Source organism: Camellia sinensis, chromosome 14 (genome assembly GCF_055761805.1).
Source record: "Camellia sinensis isolate YWXY chromosome 14, ASM5576180v1, whole genome shotgun sequence".
NCBI classification, from domain to species: Eukaryota; Viridiplantae; Streptophyta; class Magnoliopsida; order Ericales; family Theaceae; genus Camellia; species Camellia sinensis.
Window position 1 is genome coordinate 55,503,110 of NC_138974.1, and position 17,494 is coordinate 55,520,603.

Consider the following 17,494-nt stretch of genomic DNA (forward strand, 5'->3'; position numbering starts at 1 on the left):
AAGACTCTTTTTGAGTTAAAATCTCATTTTCCTTTTTCATTTTCATGGCTTCATTTTCTAAAACATTTATCTTGGAAGTCAATGATTCATTTTCTTTTGATAAACTTGAAATTACTTTCTTTTGACAATTATTTTTCAAACTAAGTTTCTTAAATTCTGCATGTAATTCATCAAAAGCTAATTGTAATTCATCAAATGTAAAGGATTCGTCATTTACCTCATTTTCATTTCCAAGTGCCATTAAACATAGGTTAGCAACCTCGTTTTTGCAAACTTCGGTTTCTGTGTCGCTTTCATCACTATCTTCTCCCCATGCTGCAATCATAGCTTTCTTTTTGTCCTTCTTGAATTTTTTCTTAAGTTCTGGACATTCTGATTTGTAGTGTCCAGGTTTGTTGCATTCATAGCAGGTTACTTCAGATTTTTTGTGATTTTCTCCTCTTTGAAAATCCCTGTTGTTGAAGTCTTTTCTGAAAAAATTTCGTACACCTTGTTTCTTTCTCACAAACCTTTGGAACTTTCTAGTGATGAATGCCATTTCCTCATCCTCATCTGAATCATCTTCCTTATCCTCTTGATGTTTCGAGGTGGATTTGAAAGCTATTCCTTTCTTCTTGTTGCTGTCCTCCTCTTCCTTTCCTTCTTGCATTATGAGCTCATGAGTTAAGAGAGATCCCATTAACTCATCTAGACTTAGCTTTGATAAATCCTTGGCTTTGGTAATGGCAATGACTTTTGTCTCCCAACTTTTTGGCAATGACCTAAGCACTTTTCTTACAATTTCAGCATTAGTATATATTTTGCCGAGAGAAGTTAAACCATTAATAATATCAGTAAAACGAGTAAACATTTGAGGAATAGTTTCATCAGGCTTCATTTTAAAAAGTTCATAATTATGGACTAGCAAACTGACTCTAGATTCTTTAACTTGTTCGGTTCCCTCATGAGTCACTATAAGCTTGTCCTAAATTTCTTTAGCGGTTTTACATGTGGAAATTCTATTGAACTCGTTGGCATCTAAAGCACAGTACAACATGTTTGTAGCTTTGACATTAATTTGGGCCATTCTAGTATCTGATTCATCCCACTCATCTTCAGGTTTTGGTACCCTAAGTCCATCTATAGTTTTGGTAGGAATTTTTGGACCATTACAAATAATTTTCCAACATTCATAATCATTAGATTGAATATGTATGGTCATCCTAGTTTTCCAATAGCTAAAATTTGTGCCGCTAAATAGAGGTGGCCTATTAGATGCTTGTCCCTCGGGTAAGGAATAACTAGGGGTTGCCATGATCTACTCTGAGACGGTTAAGTCACAAAAACTAGAGTCTAGGCTCTGATACCAATTGTTATCCCAGATAGGCAACCCAAGAGGGGGGGTGAATTGGGTTATTAAAAAATTTCACAATATTAAAAATAACACAATATTCAGAATTTTAATAAATAAAAAAAACAGAATAATAATTATCAATATAAAAGTAGAAGAGATAGAGAGAGAAAATCAAACACTGCGATTTATAGTGGTTCGGCACGCCAGGCCTACGTCCACTCCCCAAGGAACCTCCTTGAGAATTTCTTTACTATCAATTGAATAAATACACCACCAAGCTTGTGGATTTGGCACAGGACTTACTCTTATCTATTGAGCCTCACTCAACAATAAATGCCTTACCCTTACAAAATCTCTCACAAAAATAAGGAATAAGAATAAGTGGTAATTGAACCCACTTTTACAATAATTCTCTCACAAAGAGTAGATATGAAAGTGTAAGAACAAAAGCTAGACTTAGATCTGAAAGTGAAAGAGCAGAATACTCAGAATTTTGGAGCTCACAGAAATATTTTCTCTTCAAGTTCTTGGTTTTTTCTCCACATCCAACACTTCTATTTATACACAAAAATATGCCCGTTGGACACTCCTTGCTGACGTCATGGCTTACATAAACACGCTCCTGACGTCATCGCTTACATAAGCACGCTCCTGATGTCATCGCTTACATAAGCAGGCTCTTGATGTCATTGCTTACATAAGCACACTCCTTAAATTTAAATAGTCAGCAAATGATAAGAATTAAATAGATAAAAATAAGATTGATTTTTTCTTCTTGTTTTTTTCAAACATGGAGCCACCGTTTTTGTAGACAATTTAATACAAAGTTCACAACTTTCAAACAAACAAATAATTTTCTCCATCCAGTTTATAATATATATACACATATATATATACATATATACATAACTCCATCTTGTTCTTCTTGTTTAATTATAATATGATATAATTAATGTAGTGTAAAAAATTTAATAGCGCACGTGATGTATTCTGCATATAATGTTATATAAGTTCTGATCAAAATTTTGCATACAGAAAAATCTCTATAAATAATATTTATGATGGATCTGAAAATATATGTCATCTTTAAAATATTGTATATGTTGTAAAGATTTTAAACTAAATGTATTTTACCACTCCATATTAATTTTGTCAAAATAAGACAACCCATAAATATCAAATTTGTCAAAATAATACAACCAATCAATCATTTTTGTCAAAATAATATAATTAATCAATTTGTCAAAAGATGAATAGTAATTAACCCTATTTTTCAAAAAGTGAATAGTAAAGTTTTTTGAAAATATTTAAAATAATCATTTTTGTCAAAATAATATAATTAATCGATTTGTCAAAAGATGAATAGTAATTAACCCTATTTTTCAAAAAGTGAATAGTAAAGTTTTTGAAAATATTTAAAATAATATTTAACATATATATTTTAAAAAGATAATATTATTTTATTTAAATAATATTTAACAAATATATATATATTTTAAAAAGATAATAATTTGTGTCAAATAATATGTATATTAACTAATATATTTTAGACATCATCAAAATTAAATAATATGATTAACAAACTTAATAATAGAAAATTACCCATTTTATTGCGTTTATCAATAATGAAACCCAATAAATCAAAATAGCATAGGAGATGATTACTACTTTTTATACAAAAATATAATCATCTTAATATTAGATAAGGTTATTTACATCAAGATTCCTACCTCCTTATCTATTAATTCGAAACTCTTTCAATTATAAAAATATATCACTTTCATCATCTCGAAACTTCTGTCATAAGGGACAATTTTAATTTTTTTTAAGAGAATTGGTAATAATCCAAATTAGAGAGTGTCTAAGACATTAGATTCAGTGAATATTTTTTTATTGCTGAGAGATCCATCATTTGTAAAATAGTTTGTTAAAAAGTCTTTTTGTTAATTTTGGAGGACATTTTGTTTTCAATTTTACCCCTTAACTTATCTGTGGACTTTTTTTTATCTGTTGACTTTTCATTGACTATCTATTCAAAAAAATTTCTATCCGTTCAATTTTTTTCCTATCTATTCAAATTATTTTCGACCTATTCAATTTTTTATCTAACTGTTCAAATTTTTTTAACCTATATGTTGAATCTTTAAAATCTTATTTCTATCTTTTCAAATTCACACCATTTTCAAACTCTCTCTCTATCTGTTTCTATCTCTATCTCTCTTTTTTCTTCCAATCTGTTTCTCTCTCCACTTCTCTCATTCTTTATATGTTTAAACTCTATCTGTGAAAAGTCATTTTATTTTTTTATCTATTAAAATTTAAATCTTTGTTGTTGAAATAACAATTATTTGTTGAAAGTATCATTTCATTTCCTATCTGTGATTTTTTTTTTTTTTGTTTCATCATCAACAACAATTATAAGGTTGAACAGAGAGATCTGGAGAAGAAAAAAAACTACCAAAAAAAGAGCAAATAAAAACACTGAAACTATGGTTATGAGGTTAAAAGGAGAGATTTGGATTGACTACAAAAAAAAAAAAAAAAAAAACAATAAAATAAAATTGGACAAATAAACTAGATCTGAAGATGTTGGTGTTGACTGATCTGTAAAATGGATTATGAGGTTGAACGGAGAGATCTTGGATCTCCCTGACAAACTTCCTCTCCGATCTACCCTCATGACCACGATCCCCACTATGACCAATGAAACACTGTTGAGGATCGGGACGATTTATAGACAATGTTGCCGTTGATAAGAACTTTTGGTCCTGGAGTGGTTTCCATAGTGAGAGCGAGAGAGAGAGACTGCTTGGTTAGGGTTTGGTTTGATTTGGGAACAATAAATATAGTTGGGCAATTTGGTCATTTTGTAGAATCATGTCCTTATGGGCATACTATTTCACCACATGGACTGTTAGATTAGAAAAATTCAAATTTAAATTTTTGAGTTGAGCGCACCTTTTTTAATTGAGGCGGCCAATATGTATGAACTTAAAACTGATAAGAGTAAAATAATATTTATTAATAATTAAACAAAATTAGTACAATTAACCTTTTTATATATACAGGTAGATATGCGAATAATATACATTTACTTTTTTTAAGTCCTTACATTTTTTTAGACTGAATGAATGAAGAAAAATGATGTGTAAATGGCGGGAAGAGGGCACGTGTCTTTGAATGTAATACAAGAATTCATTTTATGTTATTCTATAAGAATATAATATAACAAACACTATTTGACATTTGAATGGCCGGTCAAGTACAAGAAAATCATTAAAACATTATGAAAAATAGTAATTAACTCTTAAAATATCACTCTTTTAATGACGTAAATTATTATGATTTATTTAAAAATTAATTAACTAAGATTCAATCCCATGTTATTATTATTGTAGATAAATTTAAATATGACATTATTCAATTAGGATTTCCTCGACTTTTTCTTCCATTTTGCCCTATGTGTATATGATTATAAATGACCCAAGTCAAAACAGCATTTGATTTTAGCTATAGTACATAATCGAGTTTCAATATTTATAAAGTTTAAGCTGGAGTTCCAATACACAACTCGATTTAAGCTTTTGAGCTCAAATTTAAGCTTGTTCTAAACAACTCGGTTGATTTGAAATTCCATAGATGAGTAAATTGTAGAAGGTCCAATGTTGATGTGCATGTGGGGAGAGTGGAAGATGTTCGACCTTAATAGTCAATACGGACCAGAAGGCAATGACACTACCCTTGCAGACAACAGAACAGTGATAGATGATCTTGACAGTCTGTAGAATCCAATGATAAGGCAAAATTCTAGGTATGAATAGGGTTTTGCCTAATAGACATGAATAAATACAAGTCATCAAATATAGACCTTGCCAGGTGAGGCCGAAAGACTGAAAGCAACAACTTAACCACCCAGACTAACATTTGGGTGATGTCAAATTATTCAAACCAAGCACGATTATAAAAGGATTAAAAATACTATGAATCATGAAAATTTATTTCAAATATTAATTTTATAATTACGCCGACAATAAATAATAATGATTTATACCATTAAAAAAAGGATTACTAATAGCACTAAATATTGGGAATGTTAAAAAAAAAAAAAAACAAGGCATAGGCAGTGGACAGGACCTACTACCACATCATTAATAGTGCTATTAGAGTTTTACTTTTAGTACTTTCAACTATTTTTCAACAATAAATATAGATCATTGATTTTTTTTAGTTAATATTCTTAGTAAATTTTCTAAATTTTTGGTCATTGGTTTTGTCAGACCAGAGAGAGGTGGACATGAAAGAGTTTCTAGTCTTAATGACTCCCTTTCGGAAGAGAACATGGTGTTAGTATTTGAACATGAATAGAAGATAAGACAAGATAGTAATATATTATTTAAAATTGAATAAATTACAAATACATCCCCTCAGATTTGATTAAGATATAATCGCCTCTGTGATTTTAAAAATTATATTCTACCCCCCTAATGTTTTTAATTTCATAACAAATCGCCCATTTTATTAATAAATCATCAAGTCAATTAACAGTTTTTAATGATATTAAAAATATATTTCAATTAATAATTTAGATAATTTTATTATTGTATAGGAGAGCAATTATGAATTTCATTTCTTTAGTTAACTCTGTTAAATAAAAAATTCTAATTAGGGGATATTTCTAATTTTTCAAACCATAGAAGGCAATCTATATTTTAAACAAACCTCAGGGGTGTATTTGTAATTTACCCTTTAAAATTTTAACAAGCTTAAAAAATATGTGCAAATTTAATTTATTTGTCTTTCAAGTTGATCGAAATAAAATTAATTCAGAGTTCAAGTAACTTAAATTTTTTATTTTTTTATATAGTTTTGTAATGTATATAAACTTGCTAAACCAAGCTCAGAAAATTAACCAGATTTAACCTTTTTTCAGGCTTGATTAGTTTACATAACGAATCAATCTCAAACAAATTTTTAAAGAGATGAACACAAATTGATTTTGAAATGCTTGATTTATTTATAGCTCTCAAACCAAGTTTATGAATCGAGAACAAATTAAATAGACTGTGAAGTAGAGCTGTAGGGAGAGAGAGAGAGAGAGAGATTGCAGAACAAGCAAAACAAAAAGAATTGTAACTCTTAAACATCACAGGGTAAGCCACTCACCTGTTGTCGTTCATAAGCCAGTTTAATGTTGAACTCTCTGTTGCCTCTACTGCAAGGGAGTTTTCATCTTCCTGCTGCATTAATGTTTTGGTGTTTTCCATAGCAAAGCAGATCAAGAATAGTCAAACAGACCTAGATATGCATATAACAAATCTGGCATCACTAATCACAATTATCAGTACTCAGATAAATGAAATAAAATGTGAATTCTGGTCTGTGTTATTTGAAATATGATGTGTCCTAGCAAGATATGGTAATATGTTTAACTGTGAGTTTCAAGGGTAACAATGGTTACTTAATTCATTGAACTCACCTCTTCTGGTAATTCATTTTTGATAGTCTTGAACTTGTCTTCAGAACCAATCAATTACACATCCCTCTTTGGCAGCATCAATGATTTATCTGAGAAGAGTTTCTTCTTTTATTCGCACTGATCTAGGAGGGAAATTCTACAATACATTAAAAAAGAGGGGGGAAAAAAAGGATTAAACAAATAACAAATAACAAATAAGAATTAATATTAAGCAGATAAAGTGCAAGTAATCATTAACAAACACTAACAACAATTTTCTGAAGAGAGAGACCATCACTGTGCCACATTTTCAAAGCTTCAAATTTTGCTGGTGTTATTTTCTCTGTGGTATAGGTACTAATATCTCCATACAATGAAAGGTTAAATCCCTGTAATGGAAATTAAACACTTCGAATAAAACTATCCTCCCCATACTTGGTCAAAAGGTGCTGCAGCATCATTCGAGCTTTATGTTAGATACATTTGGTTGCTAGATCAGAAGGAAAGAATCATTTAACTATGGATTTCTTTACTGTGAGAAATAAGTTTCAATAACATAAAGCTCCTGTGGATCCAACATTACTAAAAATTTCATTTTAACATTCACTGCTAGTTCAAAGGACCCATCTTGTGCTAAATCAGCATGGCTGTGGGAAATCAAGGCCACTGAAGATTGGCAACAAGGTGTAGGCAAAACACAGAGCAAAAGCTGAAAGAAAATGTCCTCTATTCAAGAGTATCTCAATTACCTACCCTCGTTCCTTCATTCTACCAAAAACATCTTAGATTAAACAAAACAGAACTGGTTCCAAACCAAAAAAAAATGTCGTCTTCATTTCATAATAATGAATGAAGTAAACCATATACTGGTAATGCATAAACTGCATCTTAGTAGGTCAATACAATCATCCAAACATGTTGGAAACAACATGGAGAGATCAACTATATGTTGCACCACCGGTCAATATTAACATAATTATGACTTATGAAAGTAGCCTTCTGTATTCATCTGCCTCTTCAGACATCTCCTCAAGGGTTCTGTCCTTTCTTTCCTTGTCCAAGTCGAGTTTCTGCTTTAGTTCCTTCTCTTTCTCATCAATCTACACAATGAATGACAACCAGACGATAAGTCAATTCTAAGATCTCTCCAGCTCAAGGAAACAATATAAATAATCCAACACAAGAAGAATTGAAAGGAACATTTGGTCTTACAGCATCATAAGCATCATCACTTTTCTCAAAGTCACCACTTTTTCTTGGAAGGATATGGATATGAACATGGGGGACAGTCTGTCCTGCCTGGGGACCATCCTAAGGTGCCAACAAAAATCAAATAGTTAACATCTACATGACATAATTCATACACTATCGATGGATGAACAGCAGCTATTATAATAACTGACACATAAAATGCAGTGGATCAATTCATAAAATCATCTGTTTCAACACTTTTAAAGTGTCAGATTATTCTTTTTTTTCTTCTTCGCCCTTTGCATTAATTCTCTACTTTGGGTAAATGACAACAGAAGTAAAACCTATAACTACCAGTCGTATAATGCAATAAATGAGCTTGCGTTGTGGTCCATGTGACATTGATCTAGTCCCTTGCTTTGTCCTTTCTTATGAAGAGAACATTCCCAAATTGGTTGGTCTTCTAAAATAAGATGTGCAATCGTGGACAAGTAAATCAAATGCCTAATGTATCTTTGTAAGTCAGAATTTTGTAAAATACGAATTATGTCAAAATTGTTGTTTCTCCAATGAAGACAACAACATTAGATTAGGGATACACAGGAATAATATACACGACTCACATACTGACGAAGATCTTTCATCCTCCTCTGATAATAAGATCCAGAACAGCGGAAAAAGTGCTTGGGCCAGAAGTCTCGGACGACACAATTACTTCTTCGGCAGAATAAGCTTCAAGGACTACGATCAAGATGCCGTCTACAACGTCATAGACGACATCAGATACTCGACAGTCCCTACTGAATTAATGAAGAATTTAGTAGGTTGCCAGAGAGACTTCCATGTATTTGTTAAATTTCAACCAGATCTCACTATTAGAGGAGGAATTCCATGTATTATATTAACTAATGGGGACAGTAGTTGGTTAGATGCAATGTCCCCAAAAATAAGAAAATGATTTAATGTTAACGTAACCATTGCCACGATTAATGAAAAATCTTATTAATTTTATTTATGAAACCACACAAACTTTTATTTACTTGCTACATTTCTCTTATCATCAACTATTACATCTTGAGTCACATCATTATTTTTTACGCTAATGATTACATTTCATAAAACATTAGAAAATTCTGCTGGGTCCATAACAACTGATCATCTACGATCAACTTGTGGGTAGGTAAGAAAAACATTCTTAGCATAGAAACGAAAAAAGGCTTGGCGAGGTATTTTGTAGTGGTAAACAGTGAACTCACACCAGCCGTACAAGGCCTCACTATTAGTTAAAAAACCCGGTGTGAATGGTGTGAGTGGTGTGACTGGGGGGGGGGACTCCCCTCCCGCGCTGATCTGGGTCGTCCATTGTTGTACTTGTGGACACGTGTATGGATGGGATTAAAAGGAAGTCACACCCAGGGCCCAGGTATGAGTGGTGTGAGTACTTTTGATTCCTTTGTCGGATAGTGCGATACACACGTCGTGTTTTTGACGGTTTGTGTGATTATAAAGAAAAATTTCTTGCAGAATGATAGACATAAAGCAAAGCCGAAAAAATGATTATGCTTTTGAATTATTTTGAATAGGACATCGTTGTCCTTACACACGGGCCACTTTGGCTATTTATTTGGTACTGGAAAACATTTGTTGAAAGAGAGAAATATGCTTTTGCAGTGGACTAACTATTGTGGTGAAATTGTTTTCTGGCACATTGATTCATCCCTCATTTTCTATCTTTCTTTTTTGTTGATTATATTGGTATATAATGTTGTACTCCTTAGAAGAGTATCCTGGGAATTACAGGCAGTTCACTCAAATGTGTGTAGATCGCTTTTTGACGTGGCAAATAGGACTGTGGGAAGAGAGCCGGCGTTCAGATCCAGCGAAGTTTGTTCCGGTGTACGAGGAGCAGAGGGCAAAAATATCAAAGTTAAGATGTCTGAATAGAAGGGTTAGTAGCGTAGTAGCAGGAATCATTCAACTTGCTCACGATTCTTCCTCAAAAGCGCGATTCTGCGCTTCTGACTCAGATTCGAAAAAGAATCGCGAGTTTGATGCTAGAGAAACATGAATCTGGTCGAGGATCTGTCTTCTTCTTCCTCTCGATCTGTCTGTCCCTTTTCTCTCGATCTCATGACTCGTCTCTAGGTTGATCGATCTCGTCTCCTCTCTCCGTCAATCGATCTCGTCTCGTCTCTCGATCTACTCTTCTTCTCTCTTGATCGCCTCCTCCTCTTCTCTCTCTCTCCTCTCTCGCCTCTGTTTGAGTCTCTCCTCTCTTTTCTTTTTTTTTTTGATTCTGCTGAGTCTCTCTTCTCTCTTTCTTGATTATAATATAACTATTAAATGTATTTATAATTATTCTCATATATTTTCTATTTATTTATTTTACCTTTATAAATATAAATAAATGTAATAGGTTATATATATATTAAGTGAATGTTAATTTTTATATCCACAAAATAAATAGATTTTAATTCTAAGTAAAATCTAACAACACAAAATAAAATATAATTTATAACAATTTATGATAGTTATAATATATTTCAAATATTAATTGGAGAAAAAAAAATTATATCTCACAATATATTTATATATATTATTTAAAAATATATATATAAATTAAAAAAATTATCAATAAAAATAATATATAAGATAAAAAATAAAAAATAAAAAATATATTTAAATAAAACATAAATGTTGTTTTATTAAATAAAATATAATAAATTTTATTCAAAGATAATGACTGGTGTTCTAAAAAATATCACTTCACTACTTTTATTTGTTATTCATTTTTAAAAATATTTTTTATATTATATTTAATTAATTAAATATTACATAAAAATAAAATTTTTCTAACATATATATGTTAATTAATTTTAAAAAAAAATGTTTATATAGATAAATTAAAAATATTTCAATAAAAATAATATATAAGCGCTCCCAAACTATGACTCCTTTACATGGCCACGCTTCCCCGCTCTCGCTCTCGCTCCTGCTCCCGCTTCGTGCAACTAAGGTTAGTAGAGGTAAGAGAATCTGCAGAATTTGTAGGATAAAAGATTTGGAGTGTTTTATCAAAAATGAAAGGAGTAATGAGCAGCCAGTATCAGACTCCCCTTGCGTACCGGAAGTCAAGGACATCAGCAGCTGGTGGATATAAGAGGAGTTACCATGGTCGTGCAGCTTTTAAGGCGACATATGTTTGCTGACGGTACGTTCAGAATATTCCCCGAAATATTAAGAAGACTAAGAGGAGAGTAAGGAAATTACAACTGTATGATGAACAATTAAGGAACGTTAAATGTAGCGAGATTGCTTAATGGTATTGAGTTGAGTAATAAAAGATGTGACCGTCAATCAAACAAGGTCGTGGTTAAGGGTATAAAAGTAATTGAGAATATTTAATTAGGACAAGATGCTAAAGAAGAAGTTGTCGTCCACCACGTATTGTTATTTGTCATAAGTAATAATAATCCGTCAGATTCCGTCCCCACATATTTATTGGAGTTGACAAGGGTAATCCTGAGACCTGGATTGTTGCTCTTGACTAGTTTGACCAGTTTCGGATGCTAAAGAAAATGAAATTCAAGCTCGTTGATGGCAAGGACAAAGAGTACGTTCATTACGGGATAGAAGTTGTGGACCAGTTCTTCCCAGTTAATGTTTGGACGGATTACAAAGAAACGCTGTTAGGAAATGTTGAAAGTATTCAGAAGGGTGCCATATATTTAATGGCTGCTACTGTTAGTGGAAAAGAATGCAAAATTACGTCAAAGAGTCAAATGTACTTTAAGGCTGTTTAGAATTATAATTTATGTTTTTTTATTTGTAATGTTCAGGTTTTGAATGGAGATTGATGATATAAAAACTGGTGTTGTTGAAGGTGTTTCAGCAAGTGATTTTAGTTATATTGAACTTGCGTTGCCTAATTTATTTTCTCAGTTGAGGTTAAGATACAAACAAAAGAGTATTAAGATTGATAAAATATTGATAACATATTCCCCTTTTGCGCACCCAATGCCAGTGGGTTAGTTAGAGTAAATGTTTATGATCGGAGGTTAGATGGTAATGACAGTCTGCAGGAGTGGTTTCTTTTCCCCGTGGATTGTCAATGCGAATTAGTCTATTATAGGAATGGTTATTGTTCAATTAATGACAAACAGGTGCTATGTATAGTGAAGTATCGACTTGAAAATTCGAATATTAAAAAGGGGATTACGTATTATAAAATGAAGGGGTATTTGAAGTATTCTACGAGTGAAGAGCCAGAAGATTCACAAATGAGGGCCCTATCTATTGTTGTGTTATCTAAAAAATATACTAATGATAATGTTGATGTTTGGCATTGTGCCCCCAACGAAGGCCATTCTGATTCTGACACGAACTAAGTTTGTGGGTTTATCGGAGAGACGAAGAGATTTGTTGTTAGGAGGTTTTGGAAAAAATGGTTCAATTATTCATGAACGCAGAGGTCGTCTAAGTTTGTCTGAGATTGATGTACGCAGAGGTGGTAGTGATGACACTAGTGATGTTGATCCTGGTCCGTCGATTTCGAAGGTTGGTGTTAGCAAAGAGGAAGTTGATCGTAGAAGATCAGTTGTTATGGACCCCGCAGAATTTTCTAATGTTTTACGAAACGTAATCATTAGTGTAAAAAATAGTGATGTGACTCAAGATGTAACAGTTGATGATAAGGGAAATGTAATAAATAAATAAAAGTTTGTGTGGTTTCATAAATAAAATTAATAAATTTTTTTATTAATCATGATATTGGTTACATTTTCCGGTAGATGCTGGGGATTAAGGTTCCATACCAATATATTTACTATGATTTTCAAAATGATAGATATCATGATAGCTCCCCATTTAACAAAAGTGACGAAAAATATTAGGTCCTTTCAATCAAAGGGGAGAAAATAAAGTTAGAAGTGGCCTTTGAAGAGAAATTTTGTTATGCCGGGGTTAAGAAAGGTAACAAAATGTTTGGTTAGTAGTTTCAAAAATCTAGGTTGAGGATCAGTATGTGCAATTTAGGAGTTGTTTGGGATGATCTAAATAAGTGCACTTTTTGACTTTTTATGAAATATGAGTTGAGTTTGAAATGATATGGTAGAGAGGTGGTGTGACTTAAATAAGAGGATGTGACTTAAATAGGATAGTGAATTTTTGACTTTTTGACTTTTTTAAGGAATGTCAAACCTAACCTTATTCTGAATGATGCATTATCAACTTGTAAAAACTATATATACAATAAATTCATTAAGAAGAAAAAAAAGAAAAAGAAAAAAAGTCTAACTAAATATTTAGGAAATATTAAATTGCAGCCATCTTACTTGGATAGTTAATGTTAGTGAAGATGCTTTGTGGTAGTTCTCGAGCCGACTACCAACCTTCTGCGCTGTAAGCCACATATCAACAGTCTCCTCAGCAGTGAGATCAACAAAGCGCTTTACCTCACGCCTTGGGCAGACAAGCACGTGTATATATTGTCAAGTTAACCAACTGACAACTTCGAGTTCACAATATTCATGACTGGTTTAAGCTATGTTGTGGCATCTAATGAAACTACCCAACAATAGCTCAAGCTGAATATCAGATATGGGTGCACAAACAACTAAAAGTCTTGAGCCAAAAAAATAATATATAGTGCTAAATGCTAATACATATGCCCACAGTTAAGTTCCCATAGTAGTCCAAAGTATTTTGATCATCTCCTTTAGATAGAAAATACACCAACTCTGGCATAGAGAGAATCATAGGCATGCATGTATGTATGCATATATGCACCAGTTTGAAGGCATTGCTAGAACACTACATCAAAGGAACTTGTACTTTAAGGCCTTGTTTAGCATGATCTAAAAAAGTCAAAAAGTCACTATCCTATTTAAATTACATCATCTTATTTAAGTTACTTCACCTCTCCTCTAACACATCACTTCAAACCTAACCCATACACAACCCATATTTCATAAAAAGTCAAAAAGTACACTTATTTAGATCATTCCAAACCACCCCTAAGTCAAAAAAATTACATGCTAATATGCATCAGATATAGGCTGTGAGTACATTTACGTGTGCACACATGCATACAATGTTGGAATCCACTTCACCACTGATGAGCTTAAAAACTTAGGCAGGCCCAATTGAAAATCAGCCTCAAGAACAAATTGAAAAATCAAGTTCAAGGTGGAAAAGGATTGAGGAAAAAAACTATGGTATTTGACTTTGTTAGAAATACCTTTTTTTCCTCCCATTTGGTTAGAGATACATGCACATATAGATCTAAAAAGACCCCAACACATTACTTCAACCACAATATCTAACCATAATGAGGCTAAAAAAGGATATGACCTGCAAAAGGATAGAAAAATTAATCAAAATCAAAGAAGTTAACAGTTTAACACGAAAATGTTGTGTCAAATGAGTAGGAAAAAATGAAGACACAACATCAATGATGTACCGAAGGTGAAAAGACAATTAAGATAAACACATGGTACCCACACCTAAAATGACAAAACCCAAAAACGAGTTAATGAAACAGTACAATTACTTTGTATATGTTTGGATCAAGCGAATTACACACATACATTGATTACATACAAATATGCAACCAACTTATGTTGATGCATATAAATATACATAAAACCAACTTATACCATGGTAATTTCCTTTTTGCAATGCACTGTTCTTCAATCTCCCATTCATACTCCCTGATCTTGACAGAACTCAGAAGTACCAGAAACAATAGAGTATTATAATCTATAAAATATCCCAGGGCACTCAAAAATATAGAAAGTTCTTGAATGAATATATACACATGCAACCAAAAAAATTGTACACTACGGCCTACAATATCACTAATATTTTCCAAAAAACCAGCTTAGGTGACCACGTAATTGTAAATATTTTTTAACTAATTCTACTATAATAAGGTGGGTTTTCAAAACTTCGGGGCTAGTCACATACTAAAACCCTAGCTATATATATATATATGGGGCACTAGAATTGGTTCAAACTTCATATGAAAACCGTAAAGCCGAAATAAATTTGTAAATTCATAGATCATTCTGAACAATTGTTAAAAAAACTAAAACCCTAAAAAATAATAATTTCACCACCATCATTTCAATTTGGGGACGAGACAACCCAATTCAAAACACTTATTCGCAAGTGTACATATATTTAAATGTGTAAGTATAGTTTACCAGGAACAACAGGGCGGAGGTTGACCATGGCGAAGCAGAGATCGGTGGAGTAGAAGACTTCCTTGGGGGTAATTTTGTAAGGTCCGAATGTGTAAAGCTCCGAATTCATCTGTTGATTTCCAAAGCGAATTCAATGGAACTGAATATAATTTTGCTGAGGGAGTGAATGAAGTGAAATAGAGATCGATGTGTACTTGCCTTGTGTGTATGAGTAGACGTAGACGAAGCTCTGGCGATGTGTAAACGAAGATTGGAGGCGGCGACGGCGCTGGTGGCGGAAGTGGTGGCGATGGGGCGGAGGCTTCTGGTTCTGGAGGTGTACAATGTTATGAAGCAACTGGAGGAGGAGAGAGACGCCACCAGCAGCTTTACGGCCTTTACCATTGTTTACGAGATGGTTCTGTTCTGTGTGCGTGTCTATGGAGCCTGTACCTGGGGTATGCTTGTCTACGGTTAGTCTTACCATATGCCGTGGGGGTGACTCGTAAAAACCTGCTTCGCTCTTTGATGGTGTTTGGGAAGTGAGTTTTTATGTAAATTTTAGGAGATGTAGGTTTTTATGAGATAAAAAATTTTTGGTGTTTGGGAAGATAGTTGGGTTTTTATGTGGTTGGATGTGATGTTTGTGAGAGAAAAAGTGAAATGATTATGGGGTTGGATGTGATATTTTGTTTGGATGTGTTTTTTTTGGTTTTGCAAAACTTTTGTCTTTTAGTGAAAAAAATGAGAAAAAAATTTGGGAACTTGCTTCCCAAACACCACCAAGTCAGCTATTTTATTTGTCTATTTAATTTTATTATTATTTTAATTTGGTTAAAAAAGTTCAATTTGAAAAGATGGTTGAGTTTTTTTTTATACTTGATTTGATGATTGTAAGAGAAAAAATAAAATGATTATAAATTAAATATGATATTTTATTTTATTAATTATTTTAATCTATTTTATCTTTTAGTAACAAATTGAGGGTTCGTTTGGAAAATGGGTTGGCTTTTTGGCTCTTTGATTTTTTTGACTATTTTAACCTGTGGCTAAAAAGCCTGATTTGGTAAGGATTTTAATGATTATGGGTTAAATATGATGTTTTGTCTTATCGGGCTAAAAAGCCTATTTTATTTTTTTATACCTAAAATAGCCAAAAAAAGTCCTAAATTTTGCTTCCCAAACGAAGCGTCTACTAGGTTACGTCGTAACGGTTTATGGGTCTCAATCCAAATACTTCATTTAGGGTATGTTTGGCATGAACTTTTTCTTTTTTCTTTTTTTTTCTTTTGGCTGTTTTAGTCAAAAAAAAATTCAAAATAGACTAAAATTAATTAGATAAAATGTCACATCAAAACCATAATCATTTCATTTTTCATTTCACAAAATTCAAGAAAATCAAAAAACTCATTTCAAACGAGACTTTTTGACTCTAGAATAAAATAATCAAAAAGTCTAAAAATCAATTCACATCTCAAACAAAGGCTGTAAGAACATCCATAAGAGTATCTCCAACGGTTTATCAGAATTTTTATCAAATTTGAGTAAAAAAAAGATGTTTTGCTCAATCTGATATTAGCCACTCCAACAGAGTATATTGTAGCTTTTATCAAAACGCACTAGATATCGGGGGGGTGGACAACCGTAAAGAGGATTTTTTTTTTTTGGCAATGTCGTATGTAGTTATTGTGGGAGAACATTTGATGCCTGATGAGGATGTGGATTTGGACAAGCAGACCACTTGTGGCAATGAGGAAATATGGGTTGCCTCATCTCAGCTATCCAAAGTGGATGAGAATGAGTCTAGATCGAGAGGAGTACATGAGGTTAGTCAGGAAGGTATTATAGAAATTGGATTTTCAATAAACAACAAGAAATTCGAGGATCTCGTTGAACCAAACATGTTGCTAGAAAAAAGTAGTTGAACAAGATTCCATACACACAAGTGTGTTATCTTCAAAAATTGAAGTACCTAAGGGCAGTCAAGCCCATTTTATGGATTTTAATGGCAAAGCTCGTGATGAGGATCAAGCACAACCACCAAGTGCGGAGTTGTCAATTGAAAAATTGGCTTCGTCAACACTTGAAGATGCACAACAATCAATTGAGAAAATAGAGGTTCGCCCGTCTCATTGTGTCAATTCTATAGTTGAACAAGATTCAATTTTCAAGCTTAAGGAATCATTCGGGGAGTCGACCTCCCAGTGTAAAATTTGTACAAATTTTTGCGAAAGATGGTCATCTGGTAATAAAAATACAACGGTAATAAATAGTGCTTTGCTGAAAGACCCACAACATCCTCAATTTGGTGAAAAATTTGGGTCATTCTCA

At 32.6% G+C, this 17,494-nt stretch overlaps 1 protein-coding gene across 3 annotated transcripts; it reads right to left on the reverse strand.

Moving 5' to 3' along the window:
* Window positions 1–7,498: 7,498 nt before the first annotated feature.
* LOC114268767 (bifunctional bis(5'-adenosyl)-triphosphatase/adenylylsulfatase FHIT) lies at window positions 7,499–15,656 on the reverse strand. Of its 3 annotated transcripts, XM_028209987.2 has the most exons (6): window positions 15,383–15,656; window positions 15,185–15,293; window positions 14,634–14,689; window positions 13,313–13,459; window positions 8,001–8,099; window positions 7,499–7,888 (listed from the first exon to the last, which is right to left on the reverse strand). In XM_028209987.2, the coding sequence occupies exons 1-6, from the start codon at window positions 15,566–15,568 to the stop codon at window positions 7,772–7,774; spliced, it is 714 nt and encodes a 237-aa protein (XP_028065788.1). In that variant the 5' UTR covers window positions 15,569–15,656; the 3' UTR covers window positions 7,499–7,771. The 3 variants fall into 3 exon arrangements, with proteins under 3 accessions (XP_028065788.1, XP_082762134.1, XP_028065790.1); XM_082906008.1 differs by lacking the exon at window positions 14,634–14,689 and having other exon boundaries at window positions 13,313–13,456; window positions 15,180–15,293; window positions 15,383–15,653; XM_028209989.2 differs by lacking the exon at window positions 14,634–14,689 and having other exon boundaries at window positions 15,183–15,293; window positions 15,383–15,652.
* Between the last annotated feature and the right edge of the window lie 1,838 nt (window positions 15,657–17,494).